The following is a 15,093-nucleotide window of genomic DNA, read 5'->3' on the forward strand; positions in this document are numbered from 1 at the left end:
TCAACACCTCTTGCTCTTTCAGTCAATTACATGCTTATGTCAAGTGTGGCTAATTGTGACGGAACGGGGTTTCATCGGAAACATCAGGAGAAGTGGGACCCCTCTTCTGAAGGTATAACCAGTGAAGGGGTCAAGAATGGTACAAGGAGAAGAGTTGAAAGGAGGTAATCTCTATTCAAGAGCAGGCACTCATTTCACTGTCTAGGGCTCCAACAGGCCTCCTGCTCCCTCTGCTCCTCTAATCCATGCAGTCCCCTGCTCAGCACACTCAATTATTTATCAGCTCATAGGCACACTGAGCAGAACAGAGGGGAGGGGAGAGAAGAGGAGAAGCATCTGCAGTTTTCTTCTATACTCATCGTCGCGGCTCTTTTATTTTTCCTCTCTTAAGCACTGTCCATTCCTCCGCGTCCAACATCAATTATTAAGGCTAATGACCTCACGGGTACAAACGAGGGGAAAGAAAAAACATCCCGGTCATCACCTTTTCCCTTTCTGCATCCCTGGTAAGCACCTGAATCCTGACCTGCCCTCAAGACACTCCCCATCCTCAGACAATCACTTTTTCAGTTTCCTGCCTCCACATCCACTCTTGATGTACCTGTTCATTAGTTCCGGCTACTCGCTGTGTTTCTTTTCTTCCGGACCCTATTATCTTCCTTACATCTTTCGGACTAGAGGTCTTTGTTCCTTTTGGGAGCCTCTGAAAGGATGGATGGAAGTACTTTCACTCGGTTACTGTTGTCAGAGATATACCAAAGGGATCGCTGCAAACTCAGCAAGGCATTTGGATGTGCATTCACTGCAGTAAGTTTAAATTATGCCTCGCAGTGACCTAAGCTCTTGTCTTCGGTTCGCTTTTGTGTCGAGACTTCCACCCCTCTCAGCCCTCTTCGCGTGCCCACCAAGAGAGCTCTATCCTCGGCTTGGGCCCAGGGAGCTCCAGCCCTAGTTTCTGGTTCTCTATTGTGTCGAGATTTGCACCCCTGTCGGCTCTCTTCGCGTGCCCACCAAGAGAGCTCTATCCTCGGCTTGGGCCCAGGGAGCCCCAGCCCTAGTTTCTGGTTCTCTATTGTGTCGAGACTTGCACCCCTGTCGGCTCTCTTCGCGTGCCCACCAAGAGAGCTGTATCCTCGGCTTTGGCCCAGGGAGCCCCCTCTCTCGTCTCCGGTTCTCGATTGTGTCAAGACTTCTACCCATCTTGGCCCACTTCACGTGCCCACCTAGAGATCGCTATACTCGGCTTGGGCTCGGGCAGCCACGTGCTCCGACGTCGGCCGGTTTGTCCACCGACAATGCGCCATGTTCGGTGTTCATTCCACCGGTGACGAGCAGTCGCGTCCCGCCGGACCCAGGGAAATGTCAGCAGGCTTCTGGTGGGACTGCGTGCCGAGGCCGCAGCAGAGAAACGACGAGCCGAAACTTTCTCACCACCGGTGGCTGGTTGATCGGTAAAGGCAATCACCTCTGCCGGTTGTGATATGAGTTGGGGTAGTTTTGTGTGACTTTTCCGTGTTCGAAAGGCGAGGAAAAGATTTGGAAGAGCTGCTCGGTTCGGGTTAGCATGTAGCTTAGCTCTTACCCTCCTCATTTGTTTACGCTATTTTCCTCCATTTCTGAGTCCCCGTGCGGAAATGACAGGAGCCGGACTCACACCTGTGGCATAAAATACCTTTCGGGAGGTTTAGAAAGTCAGCAGTTTTGACCATTATGCAGTAATTCAGCCCTGTCCTGTTGAATAAATGCCTTTTTTATTATTTCATATTCCATATACCACAAGACTTATTCGTCATGACCATACAATTTATATAGCAATCGAGGAAAAATACGTAAGATACAAAGAATATTTTGTAAAAATATTGGAGAGATAAAAACGACGACATTTTGCAGTCGGCTGTAGTCATCTGCCTTGTGTTTGCGGTCTCCGTTGCCTTTTTCTCGTTCTGAATCTTCACATATTTTCTCTAGATCAGGGGTCGGGAACCTATATCTCGTAAGCCATGTATGGCTCTTACAGAGCATGACAGAACAGAATGCCTTTATTGTCATGACACAGTCAAAGCTGCCCCGTTGAGTGCACGAAAACCAAAAAAAAATTGATTAAAAAGTATGTACACAATAAAAACAAAATAAAAAGATTGTAATAGTGGTACTCTTGTCTGGCAAAAGAACATCGAATATACAGTGTTTCTTTTGGAATCGTATTTTAAATTATCTGGGCAAAAGAACATAGAATATACAGTGTGTTTCTTTTGGAATCGTATTTTAAATTATGTTGGGTGTTTTGGCTCTCTCGGTCAAAAAGGTTCTCGACCCCTGCTCTTGATCAATAACATAAAAAGCCACACTTGAGTCAGAATCGCTGAAAAACGCTTCCTCCTCCATTGGGCTCAATGCTAAATCTGCCGAAATCGCTCATTTTCTGACCTCATCACCAAAGATGGAGGCGCCAGAGCGCTATGATGACAGGAGGGGCCAAACGGCAGATTTAAAGACGTATTTCTCGTCATCCGCACTTTGCCAAATTGTTGTATATAGTCAAATCGTCTCAAAATATGATTTTAATTCCTAATATTGCCATTTAAGATGTTTTTTTTGTCATGTCATATGCACTTTAAGCACATGAGGAACGGGACACGGACACTCCTGAAGCTATAAAAGAGGTTTCATTCAACTAGTTCTCAGTTGACATATTGAAATTTTTTTATAAAAAGTGAAAAGTTATCTAGTGTTTCTTTAAATGCACAAGAATTGACACTCTACACCAGTTTCCTCTACTTTGGTAATATAATTATTGTGCTGTATCAATATTTTTTGTGAAAATCAATGCTCATTGCAAAGCTATGATTATTATTTATGGTTACTCTTCAATTTCCTCCAACTCCCCCTCCCATACTTTGTTTCTTTCACAGTATTTCTTTATCTTGTTGCCCCCCTTTTTTCTCTGTGTTTCCTGCGTCCTATCTCCCTTGGCCCGGTGCGCTGTACTGCAGTTAATGATGGCGAGTCTGTCGCTGGTGGCTGTCTGCAGATATGAAGCATGCAGGGGCCTTTGATACCGAGGCAGCAAGCAAGTGCAGTTCACATTAGCAATTCCTCTTCATCACTACTCCTTATTGACTCTCACCCCCTCCCTTTCCTTCACACTCAGAAACAAAACTACAAATAAACACACCCATGTACAGCATACAGTAAAATAATGCAAATGCACAGAAGTGAGCGAGCCACATTGGTGTAAATGTTAGCATAGCGCCGACGCTGCACTTTTGCTGCCTTCACGTGAGGTCGTAATTATGGTAAATACCACTTGTCGAGTCGAAAATTGCATGTTAGGTTAGGGTTACGCAAACGTAGCAAAAACGAGTGACGACTGCGAGTCACGTCATCACTTGAAATTAATGTGATTACGCTAGTTGTTGGGACACCCCTCTGTTATGGAGAGATTTGTTAAGCTTCGTCAGCCGCGACGGAGGGGCTACGATTGACTCATCACACAACATCTCAATATCTAAAAAACTATAGCAGCACAAACAAGCACAAATGTAGCATAAACGTATTACGCTATTTTTAGCCATTTTTAATCAAAATAGGAAGCTGGTTGACCTAAGATTAACCTATGAAAGAATTGTTAATATCTCAAAAACGACAAGTCGCCAGGTTGACATAGCAATCATGTCTGCTGAACTCACCAGTCTGCCAGATGCGGTCGGGATCATCAATCTGACAGTCCAAATGATAGGTTTCGCACTGGTCTGGGGCGGACCGTGCAGACTGGACGCGATAAAAATCGTAAATTTAACGATTGACGTGTGACGTCACTAAGGTGCGCACCCTGAATGTGGGCATCCGCTGCACCGCTTAACAGGAGAACACCCTGGATTCAGGACACGTCATCTCGGCGTACAGAAATTTTTTGTTGGTAAGTGCTTTATTCAAAGTCATAATTGCATTTTGAAGTCACGTCTTGACTGCTAAACAAGTTGTTCAATTAAGTTAATAAAATGGCGGGTGTATTTAAGTGATCTGCCATGTCTGCAAGTTAAGTCATTCAACATTTTTTGCAAAACAAAATATGGAAGGAGAAAGCATTTACTCTGTGTGACTGTAAATGTTTCAATGTTTGAATACTATTATTCAAACGAATCCCCTCCTCCTTGTGTTTGTGTCACTGCATCGATTGCACAGATGGGTGAGCCTGGGACCAGGTGCCGCTGATCATCGTCAGAGCTTACTTAAACCGGTCCATGGCCAATGAGTGCGTCATACAGCTGACTAAGCAAGATTGACGCTGACTACCAGGTGATAGGCAAGACATCTACAAGCCCACGTCTGCAACACCAAATCCCGCAATCAGCTCTTTAGGACAGTCCAGAACAAATGGAGGGACATCCTATCCTATACCGAACACTGGCCTGATATCCAGCCGATAGCACGACTGATAAAACTCCAAGCACCACTTTGATGCTGAGGCAGGCAAAATCTCCCACTCCGGTTGCCTCAGTAACGGTGACTCAGCAACTGTGACGTACGAACTAAACAGCCCAAACTGCAATAGAAGATAATCCTAAACAACTTCCAAACACACCCTTCTTCCTGCCCACATGGAGAGCCTTGAAAAAGACAATGTTTAACTAATCATTTTCAATTTTCTCAGGAACCTTTTGTTGACTTGTGATGTCTGGGTCTGTTGCCGTTTTGCCTCGCTGTTTGATCGCTGTCGACTTGAATAAATTGTTAACTTGTGTTTCGAAGCCTTTTTCCAGCTTTCAAAATGGAGTCAGTACTAGGGGTTAAGACTAAGGTGAATGCGCAGACTTTGGCCTTTTGGCCGGGTTGTCGGATTTTCACCAGCCAGGGTCCGGCGGTTCAACTGGGGTGATTCCGGCAATCTGGCTTTAAGGTCAGATTCCTACAACATTTATAAAACTTTTTTTAACCAAATGGTTGCTAGAACGTTCAGTTCCAGCCAAACCAAAATTTTGATGCAATTTCTTATTGTCGCAAGTGAATTAAAAGTAAAACAGTTTTGCCCAAGCAACAAACCAAAATGAAGTCTGTGCTATGTTTTTTATGTGTTATGACAACAAAAGCACATGGTCAGGACTAGAGCTGAAACGAATACTCGAGCAACTCGAGTTTAAAAACTGATCCGAGTAATTTTATTCACCTCGAGTAATCGTTTATTTTGACAGCTCTAAGCATCACGTTTTGCTCGGACTACTTTTAATGCGGGACAACGCGCTGATGTCACGTGCGTAGAGGAAGAAGCAAAAAAAAAAAAAACACTGCAGCCGACAACCGCTACAAACGACGCCGACGTTGCTAAATACTAGCCCGCTCATGCTACGTTAGTGGCAGCTAGCGTCCAATGAGTCTCATAGAGATCATTTATGTTGAACTAGATGCGCAGCGACAGACTAGGCCGCGTATGGGCAGCGTTAGCAAACAGCCGCCATCTTAAAGCAGTAGAGCGCTAAACGCTAATAAAGAGCGCTAAGCGCTAATATATAAGATTAACGTTACTGTCACTACTAGCTCACCTTACGTTAGCACTGCGGAGGGCTAGGTTTCAATTAATTAAGACCGCTTTCGATGCGTGGCTAACGTGTCTTACATACAGGCTTTAACATAACATAGCGTTGTGGAGTGATGAGGGTGTCAAATAAAAACTCAATAATGCTAACTATCAATTTTAGCTCAGTAGTCATTGCTGGATAAAACACCAAGTAGCACTAGTCCCTAATGTGCTCCAATACAGCCTGTATCATACATTTATTTTGAACAGTGCAAAACTCAAAATCCTATCAAGACTTACAGTTTAGACTAACTTAAAACTTAACTAGAACTTAAAAATGGCTTGACACAAATAGAAATTTAATTGAAAAACGAGGGAAAAAATCCTAACTTTTAAGTGATGTGTGTTATCAAGCGTAAAGGCATTTTTAGGTGTGTTTATATATATATATATATATATATATATATATATATATATATATATATATATATATATATATATATATAAAATATATATTTTTTAAAATAAGATCTAAAGGTTTTTTGAGTGAAAGCAGTGAATTAGTCATTTTTTAAAATTCTAGTTACATCTGAGATGCAATTGTTGGCTGTTTTCAACAATATACATCAAAAATAAAGACATTGATTGACTGAAAATGATAAAATGTCTTGTTTTCTCATGTATATCTATAATTGCTCTTCACCTAAAAATATATTTGTTTTATTTGATTACTCGATTAATCGATAGAATTTTCAGTCGATTACTAAAATATTCGATAGCTGCAGCCCTAGTCAGGACATAGTCATAACTACTAATTAGCAAGTGGTAAGGATCTGCTTTCCCATAGCATCTAAACGCAGCTTAAATCTATGTCATCGGTATTGGGGAGTACTAAGAACGTGCCCATGCCATTTAGTTTTTACCTCTCCTGCTGTGTGCGTAAATAATATCCTTTTAAAGAAGTTGTAAAGGACGCCCAGATGTGTAGTGTGGAAAATGAAAACAATATGCCGCAAAAACAGATGTTCGTTTATCATTACTTAGTTAAATGCAGCATAGCATGTGTGAGACAGGTGGGAGTTTTGCAATGGCACCTTTCGTGCACGCTTCAGTGGCTTTAGATTGATTAGCCTTCGAACAATAGCCTAACAAAATTTTCTAAATAAATGGTATATTTTATTCAGCGTTACATTTGCCAATTTATTGCTTTTTAAAGGCTAATACTTAGAGATGGAAAGCAACAAACAGCTGAGGGCTACACAGAATCACAATGTAAAGCTAGCATTAAATCAATAAGCCAAAGACTCAATGTATGCTTCTGCAGTCAAATGACTGGAAATGCAAACACTTGACTTGCTAGGTCTCCCTATACTCGAAACAACCTCGGGAAAAATCTCCAGAAGGCATGAGTCTTAACACGAGGGGTTCACAAAAAAAAAAAAAAAAAAAAAAAAAAAAAAAATGCAATTCAATAAAAACTCCATGAGACAAGTCCAGCAAAAATCCTCAGAATATCAAGTCGGCGCCAGGATCCCATGACAGCCACGGCTCCAAACCGCACCGGTGCTCACACATTGTGCATCTGCTAATCCAAATGATATTTAATAAACCTGCTAATAGAAATTGCTTGAACCTGCCTGGGGCAAAATGGATGAGAAATGCTCAGATCGCTTTCTGTGCAGAACATTTAAGGAAGAAAAAGAAACAACTAATGACAGTGGTGGATAAAGCACTCAATTTTTTTTTTTTTTTTTTTTTACATTTAAGTACAGATACAGGTGCAAAAAAAATACTCAAGGTTTGGGAAGAAAACATTTACTCAAGTACGAAAGTACTTGCTTTAAAATTTACAAGTAAAATATTTTCACCCGAAGCAAAAATGTAATATACAGTAGCCTCCATAATTATTGGATTTATAATAATTATGTGTTTTTTAGCTTTTAATTATTATTTTTTTTCTAAATAATATGGGACCTTAATGGAAAAAAAGAAAAATCCAACCTTCAATACAAGTGCATTTATTCAGTGGGGAAAAAAATCCCACATAAAGAAATAATTATTTGGCATCAAATAATGTGTGTCACAATTATTAGCACCCCTGGTGTTAATACTTTGTACAACCCCCTTTTGCCAACAAAACAGCACCTAATCTTATCCTATAATGTTTCACAAGATGGGAAAAGATAGAAAGAGGGATGTTCAGCCATTCCTCTTTGCAGAATCCCTCTAAATAGTACAGAGACCTGGGTCCTCTGCTCTTCAGCTCACCCCACAGGTTTTCAATGGGGTTGAGGTCTGGGGACTGAGATGGCCATGGGAGGGGCACTCTTTAATAAACTGCTGTATTTTAATCCAGAAGAACTGTTGTGTTTGATAGAAAAATATGTCTATATGCTGCCATAGCAGTTTCATGGCGCATGAAGCCCACGGACTATTTTTAATTCGTCCGTTTTACCCTGGAGACCCCCGTTTACAGACACCGCAAAACCCCTTTTGCTTCAAACCAGCCATAAAAAGGTAAGTAATGATATTTATTATTATTCGAAATGTCTATCATTTTTAGCTTAGAATCATTAATTGATGTCTAATATTTAGTTAAAAAAAAAAAAAAAAAAAAAGTTTATAAAATTACATCACAATAAAATAGTGTCTGTAAATAGGTAATGGATATCTACCTCATAACTATTGCTTAGTTGGTATTTTTTATTTTTATTTTCGTTACTGTTGCATTATCCCCGATATTTCAGATAAATAATCAACACAAAGAAAAAATGAAAAAAAAAAAAAAAGTTTAAATGGGTAAATATTGGGGGGGGGACTTGACCATTCCTTTATGTCAGTGATTTCTGCATTGCGACCTTTGTTATATTACTGTGTTTCACCCATAAAATCCCCATAAAGTCCGGATGTGGCCAATCAAAGCTGGTCTTGACAATCGGTGAGACATGCTACACTGACTTTTTGGACCAAAATAAGTAGGCGATAAAATCTCGTTAAAACCATGGTGTCTTTAATTTTGCTCTCTCAAGCTCTCACCTCGAGTAAGGGTTGTACCTATCCCATTAATGTGTAAAAAATTCAATAAAAAAATTTTGGGGGGGGGTGTTTTTTTAAATATGCCATCCTGTTCAAAATTTTTCTTCCCCAGAAAATTTTGATTTTAAGCTTTCCACTGATGTATCACACATGCATATAGGACAACTTTGAAATTTGGCCAAATTGGGTAGTCCCCGGGTTACGACATACCCGACTTAACGAGGCCCAAGTCTCGTTGCCATTTTCTCTCCAGTCACTTTTTATTTTATTTTTTTTAATTTTTTTATAAAAGGTACCTTGTTGTACATCACTATCTTATTTTTTTCCCATTTTATGAATATATGACGTGTTCTGTCTTCACTCAATGTGACGTTCAGCTTGACAGAGAGCAAACAAGACAATTGTGCTTTTTAAAGCTTTTTACTTCCTTCACATTTGACAATTTGTACACCTTATGTTGAAGACGACACACATTTTAACAATCAAACACTTGACACAAAACAACTGGTGTTCAAACGTCCAACTAGTCTGATCTATATGTAAAATTAGTAGATTACATTAGCTTGATTTCCCTAACTAAAGTCCTCTAGCTTAAATGCTACGAATGCTAACGTATTTACAATTCTCATAGAAAATCGCTCACGCATACCTCCACAAACTGCTAGCTCTTAACTTCATTACAAACGCATATTAAATGAAAAAATTTACAGCCTTATGTGGGCCAAACCAGAGCGCAGCTGTCCTTATAGCCATGTCAGAAGAGTCTGCTCCTCAGTCAATACAAGGCGAGAGTCCAGCTAGACCCAAGGCTGCCAACAGAGGGCAGTGTATCCTCCATCATTAAACAAAACAATACAGTACTTTCAAAGTTATTTTGAGATTTAAGGGGTATTTAGGGGTACTTATAGGGTTAATTCTGACTTACTTGGAAATTAGGGTTACATCGCCAGCATTGGAACGGAATTCGTTTGTAACCCGGGGACTACTTGAATATAACATTTCATTATTATTATTATTATTTTGTTAAATATACACAATACATACAGTGATATGAGTCAATATTGACTGCACTGTAAACAGAAGCTTAAACTCCAAAACTCCAAAACTTAGCTTAATGGCAGATTGCAAGCAACCATCAGTTGCATACCGCCACTTACTATACAAGAGTGTGGTGATTTTTATTTGGCAATATCTTGCTCCCCTGCCTAATCATGCTTGCACTCGTGTTGCTGCCTCTAACCAAGTTTGGTGTTCCATGTTGAGTCGTATGAAAACTAATTAGGCCAGAGAATAATGGTACATCTAAAAAGGTTAAACAAATGACATCCCAGGATGCTTAAAACAGTTTTGAAGTAGCAAATATAAATATTATAGCAACTAAAAATCGCAATTTATGGTGAAATTGTGTAGAGATGCTTTGGGTCAATTCCTGTATACATTTTTGGTGACCTGCTATTACTTTTGGCACATTTTCCGGTCACTTCTTGTATAGATTTTTGGTGACTTCCTATGCTAATAATTTATGGGCATTTTCAGGTCACTTCCTTGTAAATTATTGCCTGCCATAGAATGAACGAGGTTTGAATGAACAAAATGTCAATCAATGAACTGAAAATGAAAAATTTATTGTATTGTTCGAGAAAACTTGTATGTATTTGGTATTACTGTCATTATTATAAAGTATTTTACCATCATAAAGCGAGAGTCTTAATGTATAAGCACAAGGCAATTAAGGAGTCCTGAGTGAACATGTCATATTATGCTGCTACACTGCAGGACATAAGTGCCCCGAACACTCACAGCAGTTCATAATTACTTGGTAACCTGAATGTCAAAACCATTTAAAAGGCCCTCAGTGGCTCTACTGTTTATTGCAGGATAGAATAATAAAAGCTTTTATTACCTACTGTATGTAAGGTGAATACGTCCAGCTTTTACATCCGTTAATCTACCGCTTATATGGTGTTTATATGTTTAAAATAATCAAATGGCAATAATGGCAGGTTTTCCACCAGGATTTTTTGCAAGCTGTGGTGGTGGGCTGCATCGGAGTTGGACAGTCTCACCATGTCGTGTCACGGAAAGAAAAAATAAAAATAAAAATCTGCTGGGTCAAAAATATACATACAAGGATCTGAAAAAGCGAATCATTGACTTGAACAAGTCAGGAAAGTCACTTGGAGCCATTTCAAAGCAGCTGCAGGTCCCAAGAGCAACAGTGCAAACAATTGTTTGTAAGTATAAAGTGCATGGCACTGTTTTGTCACTGCCACGATCAGGAAGAAAACGCAAGCTATCACCTGCTGCTGAGAGAAAATTGGTCAGGAGGGTGAAGATTCAACTGAGAATCACCAAAAAGCAGATCTGCCAAGAATTATAAGCTGCTGGAACACATGTGTCAGTGTCCACAGTCAAGCGTGTTTTGCATCTCCATGGACCGCCGTGCAAGAAGGAAGCCCTTGCTCCAAAAGCGGCACCTTAAGGCTCGACTGAAGTTTGCTGCTGATCACATGGACAAAGATAAGACCTTCTGGAGAAAAGTTCTGTGGTCGGACGAAACAAAAATTGAGCTGTTTGGCCACAATGCCCAGCAATATGTTTAGAGGAGAAAAGGTGAGGCCTTTAACCCCAAGTACACCATGCCTACCATCAAGCACGGTGGTGGTAGTATTATGTTGTGGGGCTGTTTTGCTACCAATGGAACTGGTGCTTTACAGAGAGTAAATGGGATAATGAAGAAGGAGGATTACCTTCAAATTCTTCAAGATAACCTAACGTCATCAGCCCGAAGATTGGGTCTTGGGGGCAGTTGGGTGTTCCAACAGGACAATGACCCCAAACACACATCAAAAGTGGTAATGGAATGGCTAAATCAGGCTAGAATGAAGGTTTTCGAATGGCCTTCCCAAAGTCCTGACTTAAACCCCATTGAGAACTTGTGGACAATGCTGAAGAAACAAGTCCATGTCAGAAAGCCATCAAATTTAACTGAACTGCACCAATTCTGCCAAGAAGAGTGCTCAAAGATTCAACCAGAAGCTTGCCAGAAGCTTGTGGATGGCTACCAAAAGCGCCTAATTGAAGTGAAAATGGCCAAGGGACATGTTACCAAATATTAGCGCTGCTGTATGTATATTTTTGACCCAGCAGATTTGATCACTTTTTTCTGTTCACCCATAATAAAGTTATAAAAACCAAACTTCATGAATGTTTTTTGTGACAAAGAAGTATCTGTTCCAATCACTCTATCGGAGAAAAATCAGAGTTGTAGAAATAACTGGAAACTCAAGAGAGCCATGACATTATGTTCTTCACAAGTGTATGTAAACTTTTGACCACAACTGTATCTGTTCTATGTGTTGGATTTTATCAAGTAAATTTCCCCCCAAAATGTGACACACTCCAGTGTGACTTGTTTTTTTTCTCTTTGCTGGGCATTTTATGGCTGGTGCGACTTGTACTCAGGTGCGACTTTTAGTCCGGTATCTTCAATTTTAATATACATCCTATGGTCTTAAGTAGTTAAAATTGAGATTTGGCATTTTAGTATGTGAGGAAATTAGGAGATGGATGGCCGTTTTTGTTAACTTTTATTTTGCAAATCATTGAAAAAAGTACAATTTTGAATGAAAATCAGTTTTTGTACGTGTTATAGAAATAACTGACCAAAACAGTTTTCTTTGCATTTCAGTAGTTCTAACCCTAACCCCCCCAAAAAAAATTTGTTTTAAATTTCTGGCTCCGTGGCAACCTTCACGTCGGGGAGCTCCGGCAAGAAATTCTAACCACTTTCACCCCTGCATATCATCCAGTAAAATATAACACCATGCTTAATTGACATTTCCTTTGTTATGGGAAATGACACCCATCAAACTAAAATAGTGTAATTGTCAAAACAAAGTGAGTTATTGTAAGTTCGTTGTTAGTTACTAACTAAAAAAGATAAATACCCGCCCACAATTTTTCATCAAGCAGGCAAAAGAGCTGTGATTAGAGCGTCATCAAACCAGTCATGCACACAGTGTTGCATTTCATGTGTGACCCACAAGGCCTCTCAGTACTCACCCAGAAGTACATCATCATCTCAGCTGAAAGAGGATGGAAGACCAAAGGATTAAACACTTGCAAAGAAAGCGGCGAGGCCTTTTTTCCCCTCTCGTTTGCTCAAACTTTGTCTATCCTGTCTTGCAGTGTTGGTCTTAGTTCCTCAGTCCTTTCACGTTTTTTCCCCCCCTCTCTCTGGGATGTAATTTTTGGCAGCGCCGTCTGCTGACAACCAGTTAATTGCCCCTGTGTTTGTGGATATGTAGCCAAGTTATAAAGTCCCTTTTATGTGTCCCGCTGCCCCTGAAGATAGTCAGTCTCCCGTTCCCGCTGACTGTGTTCGCCTCTGAGTTGCTGCAGAAAACCTCAAGCTGCTTCCTCTCCACTAAAAACTCAGCCTCTTCTTCTTCTTTGCCAAAGGGAAGGAAAAAGAGAAAAAAAAACAAAACAGAAAGGCAAAAAAGCGCTCTAAGGCGTTGCTACTGTATCTCCTCTTCACAACTTTCCAACCTCTTGTCCTATCCGTGTTTTTTTTTTTCCCCCACTACTTTTTCTTTTTTACCTGCCTCCTCCCTCCGCTTCCTATTATCGTCCAGAGCAGCTTCAATTCGGCGGCGGTGTTTTACGAGAGAGGCGCGTGCGGGACTTTCTTCTTTTAGCGTTCCCGGCCGGGTGAAGGACAGCGGGAGATACGGGGCTTTTGGAAAAGAACCCTGAGCGATAGCACGGAATCTTGCAAGGAGAAAGAACAAGTGCAGAGGGGATGAGATGGAGAGTGAAAAGATGCTGAGGGAAGAACGTGAGTGAACATGAGGGGACGGGAGGGGGAGGACACGGCCAACACGGTTGGTTTACGGGCTGGACACAACTTGTTGGAAATTGCTGAAAAGGTGAAAGACAGCTACAGTACTTGATGTTTTGGTAGAGATAAGTACTGCTTTATTTCAAATGTAAATATGTTACAGCAAAAGGTAACTTTATGATACAGTGGTATGAAAAAGTATCTGAACCTTTTGGAAGTTCTGACATTTCTGCATAAAAATCATCAAATGTGATCTGATCTTTGTCAAAATCACACAGATGAAAAAACTCGGATTTAACTAAAACCACCCAAACATTCATAGGTTTTCCTATCTTAAGGGTAATGTGCAAACAATGACAGAAGGGGGGGGGGATAAGTAAGTGAACCATCAAATTTAATATTTTGTGCCCCCCCCCCCCTTCAAGCGGCATTAACTTCAACCAGACACTTCCTGTAGTTGCAGATCAGTCTAGAACATTGATCTGAACCTTTCGGAATTTCCCACATTTCTGCATAAAATCATCAAATGTGATCTGATATTTGTCAAAATCACACAGATGAAAAAACGGTCGGATTTAACTAAAACAACCCAAACATTCATGGGTTTACATATTTTAATAAAGGTAATATGCAAACAATGACAGAAGGGGGGGGGTAAGTAAGTGAACCGTCACATTTAATATTTTGTGTTCCCCCCTCCCTTAGGCAGCATTAACTTCAACCAGACGCTTCCTGTAGCTGCAGATCAGTCTAGCACATTGATCTGAACCTTTTGGAACTCCTCACATTTCTGTATGAAATCATCATCAAATGTGAGCTGATCTTTGGCAGAATCATACAGATGAAAAAACAGTGTCGGATTTAACTAAAACCACCCAAACATTCATAGGTTTTCATATCTAAATAAGGGTAATATGCAAATAATGACAGAAGGGGGGGAAATAAGTGAACCATCACATTTAATATTTTGTGCCCCCCCCCCTTTGGCAGCATTTACTTCAACCAGACACTTCTTGTAGTTGCAGATCAGTCTAGCACATTGATCTGAACCTTTTGGAATTTCTCACATTTCTGCATAAAATGACCATCAAATGTGATCGGATTTTTGTCAAAATCACACAGATGAAAAACAGTGTCGGATTTAACTAAAACCACCCAAACATTCATAGGTTTTCATATCTTAATAAGGGTAATATGCAAACAATGACAGAAGGGGGGAAAAATAAGTGAACCATCACACATGAAAATGATCACCAGTTACTTTGCCAAGTAACTAATTACTCTTACATTCAGGTAACTGAGTTACTAACGCAATTACTTTTTGGGAGAAGTAATTTGTAACTAATTCATTACTTTTATAAAGTAAGATTAACAACACTGGCAATATTTATCTGAGACAGGCAAGGAAACAGACACAGAGAAAGAGAGAGGGTGGCTGGCTCAGCAATTTTAGCCCTTATACACAGTCAGTGGTGCAGTCAATACAACCACTCATTCATGTTGCCACATTAACTACTTCACTGCCTAAAATCCTGCGTTTACATATTGTCAAGAATTGTTGAAACACCATTTCATTTGAAAGGGGAAGCTAGGTTAAATGTAATTAGTTGATGTAGTTGACTTTAACAAATTCCGTGCAGTTTGTTAGTTATTTCTTAGTTTCAGAGCTCCGGAGTAGCTAAGCTAGTGCGAGTCA

At 40.2% G+C, this 15,093-nt stretch overlaps 1 protein-coding gene across 10 annotated transcripts in view; it reads right to left on the reverse strand.

Annotated features, from left to right (window-relative positions):
• The window catches only part of rbfox3a (RNA binding fox-1 homolog 3a), a 597,184-nt gene that overhangs the window by 277,697 nt on the left and 304,394 nt on the right, over positions 1-15,093 (reverse strand). Inside the window, exon 1 of one of the 10 annotated variants that reach the window (XM_057825688.1) lies at positions 12,617-13,754. The exons of the other annotated variants lie outside the window; for them this stretch is intronic. Within the exon in view, the coding sequence (XP_057681671.1) occupies positions 12,617-12,634 (18 nt within the window). The 5' untranslated portion in view covers positions 12,635-13,754. Of the gene's footprint in view, positions 1-12,616; positions 13,755-15,093 lie in introns of those variants that run through there. 10 annotated transcript variants of the gene reach the window in all.

This window comes from Corythoichthys intestinalis, chromosome 21, assembly GCF_030265065.1.
Source record: "Corythoichthys intestinalis isolate RoL2023-P3 chromosome 21, ASM3026506v1, whole genome shotgun sequence".
NCBI lineage: Eukaryota > Metazoa > Chordata > Actinopteri > Syngnathiformes > Syngnathidae > Corythoichthys > Corythoichthys intestinalis.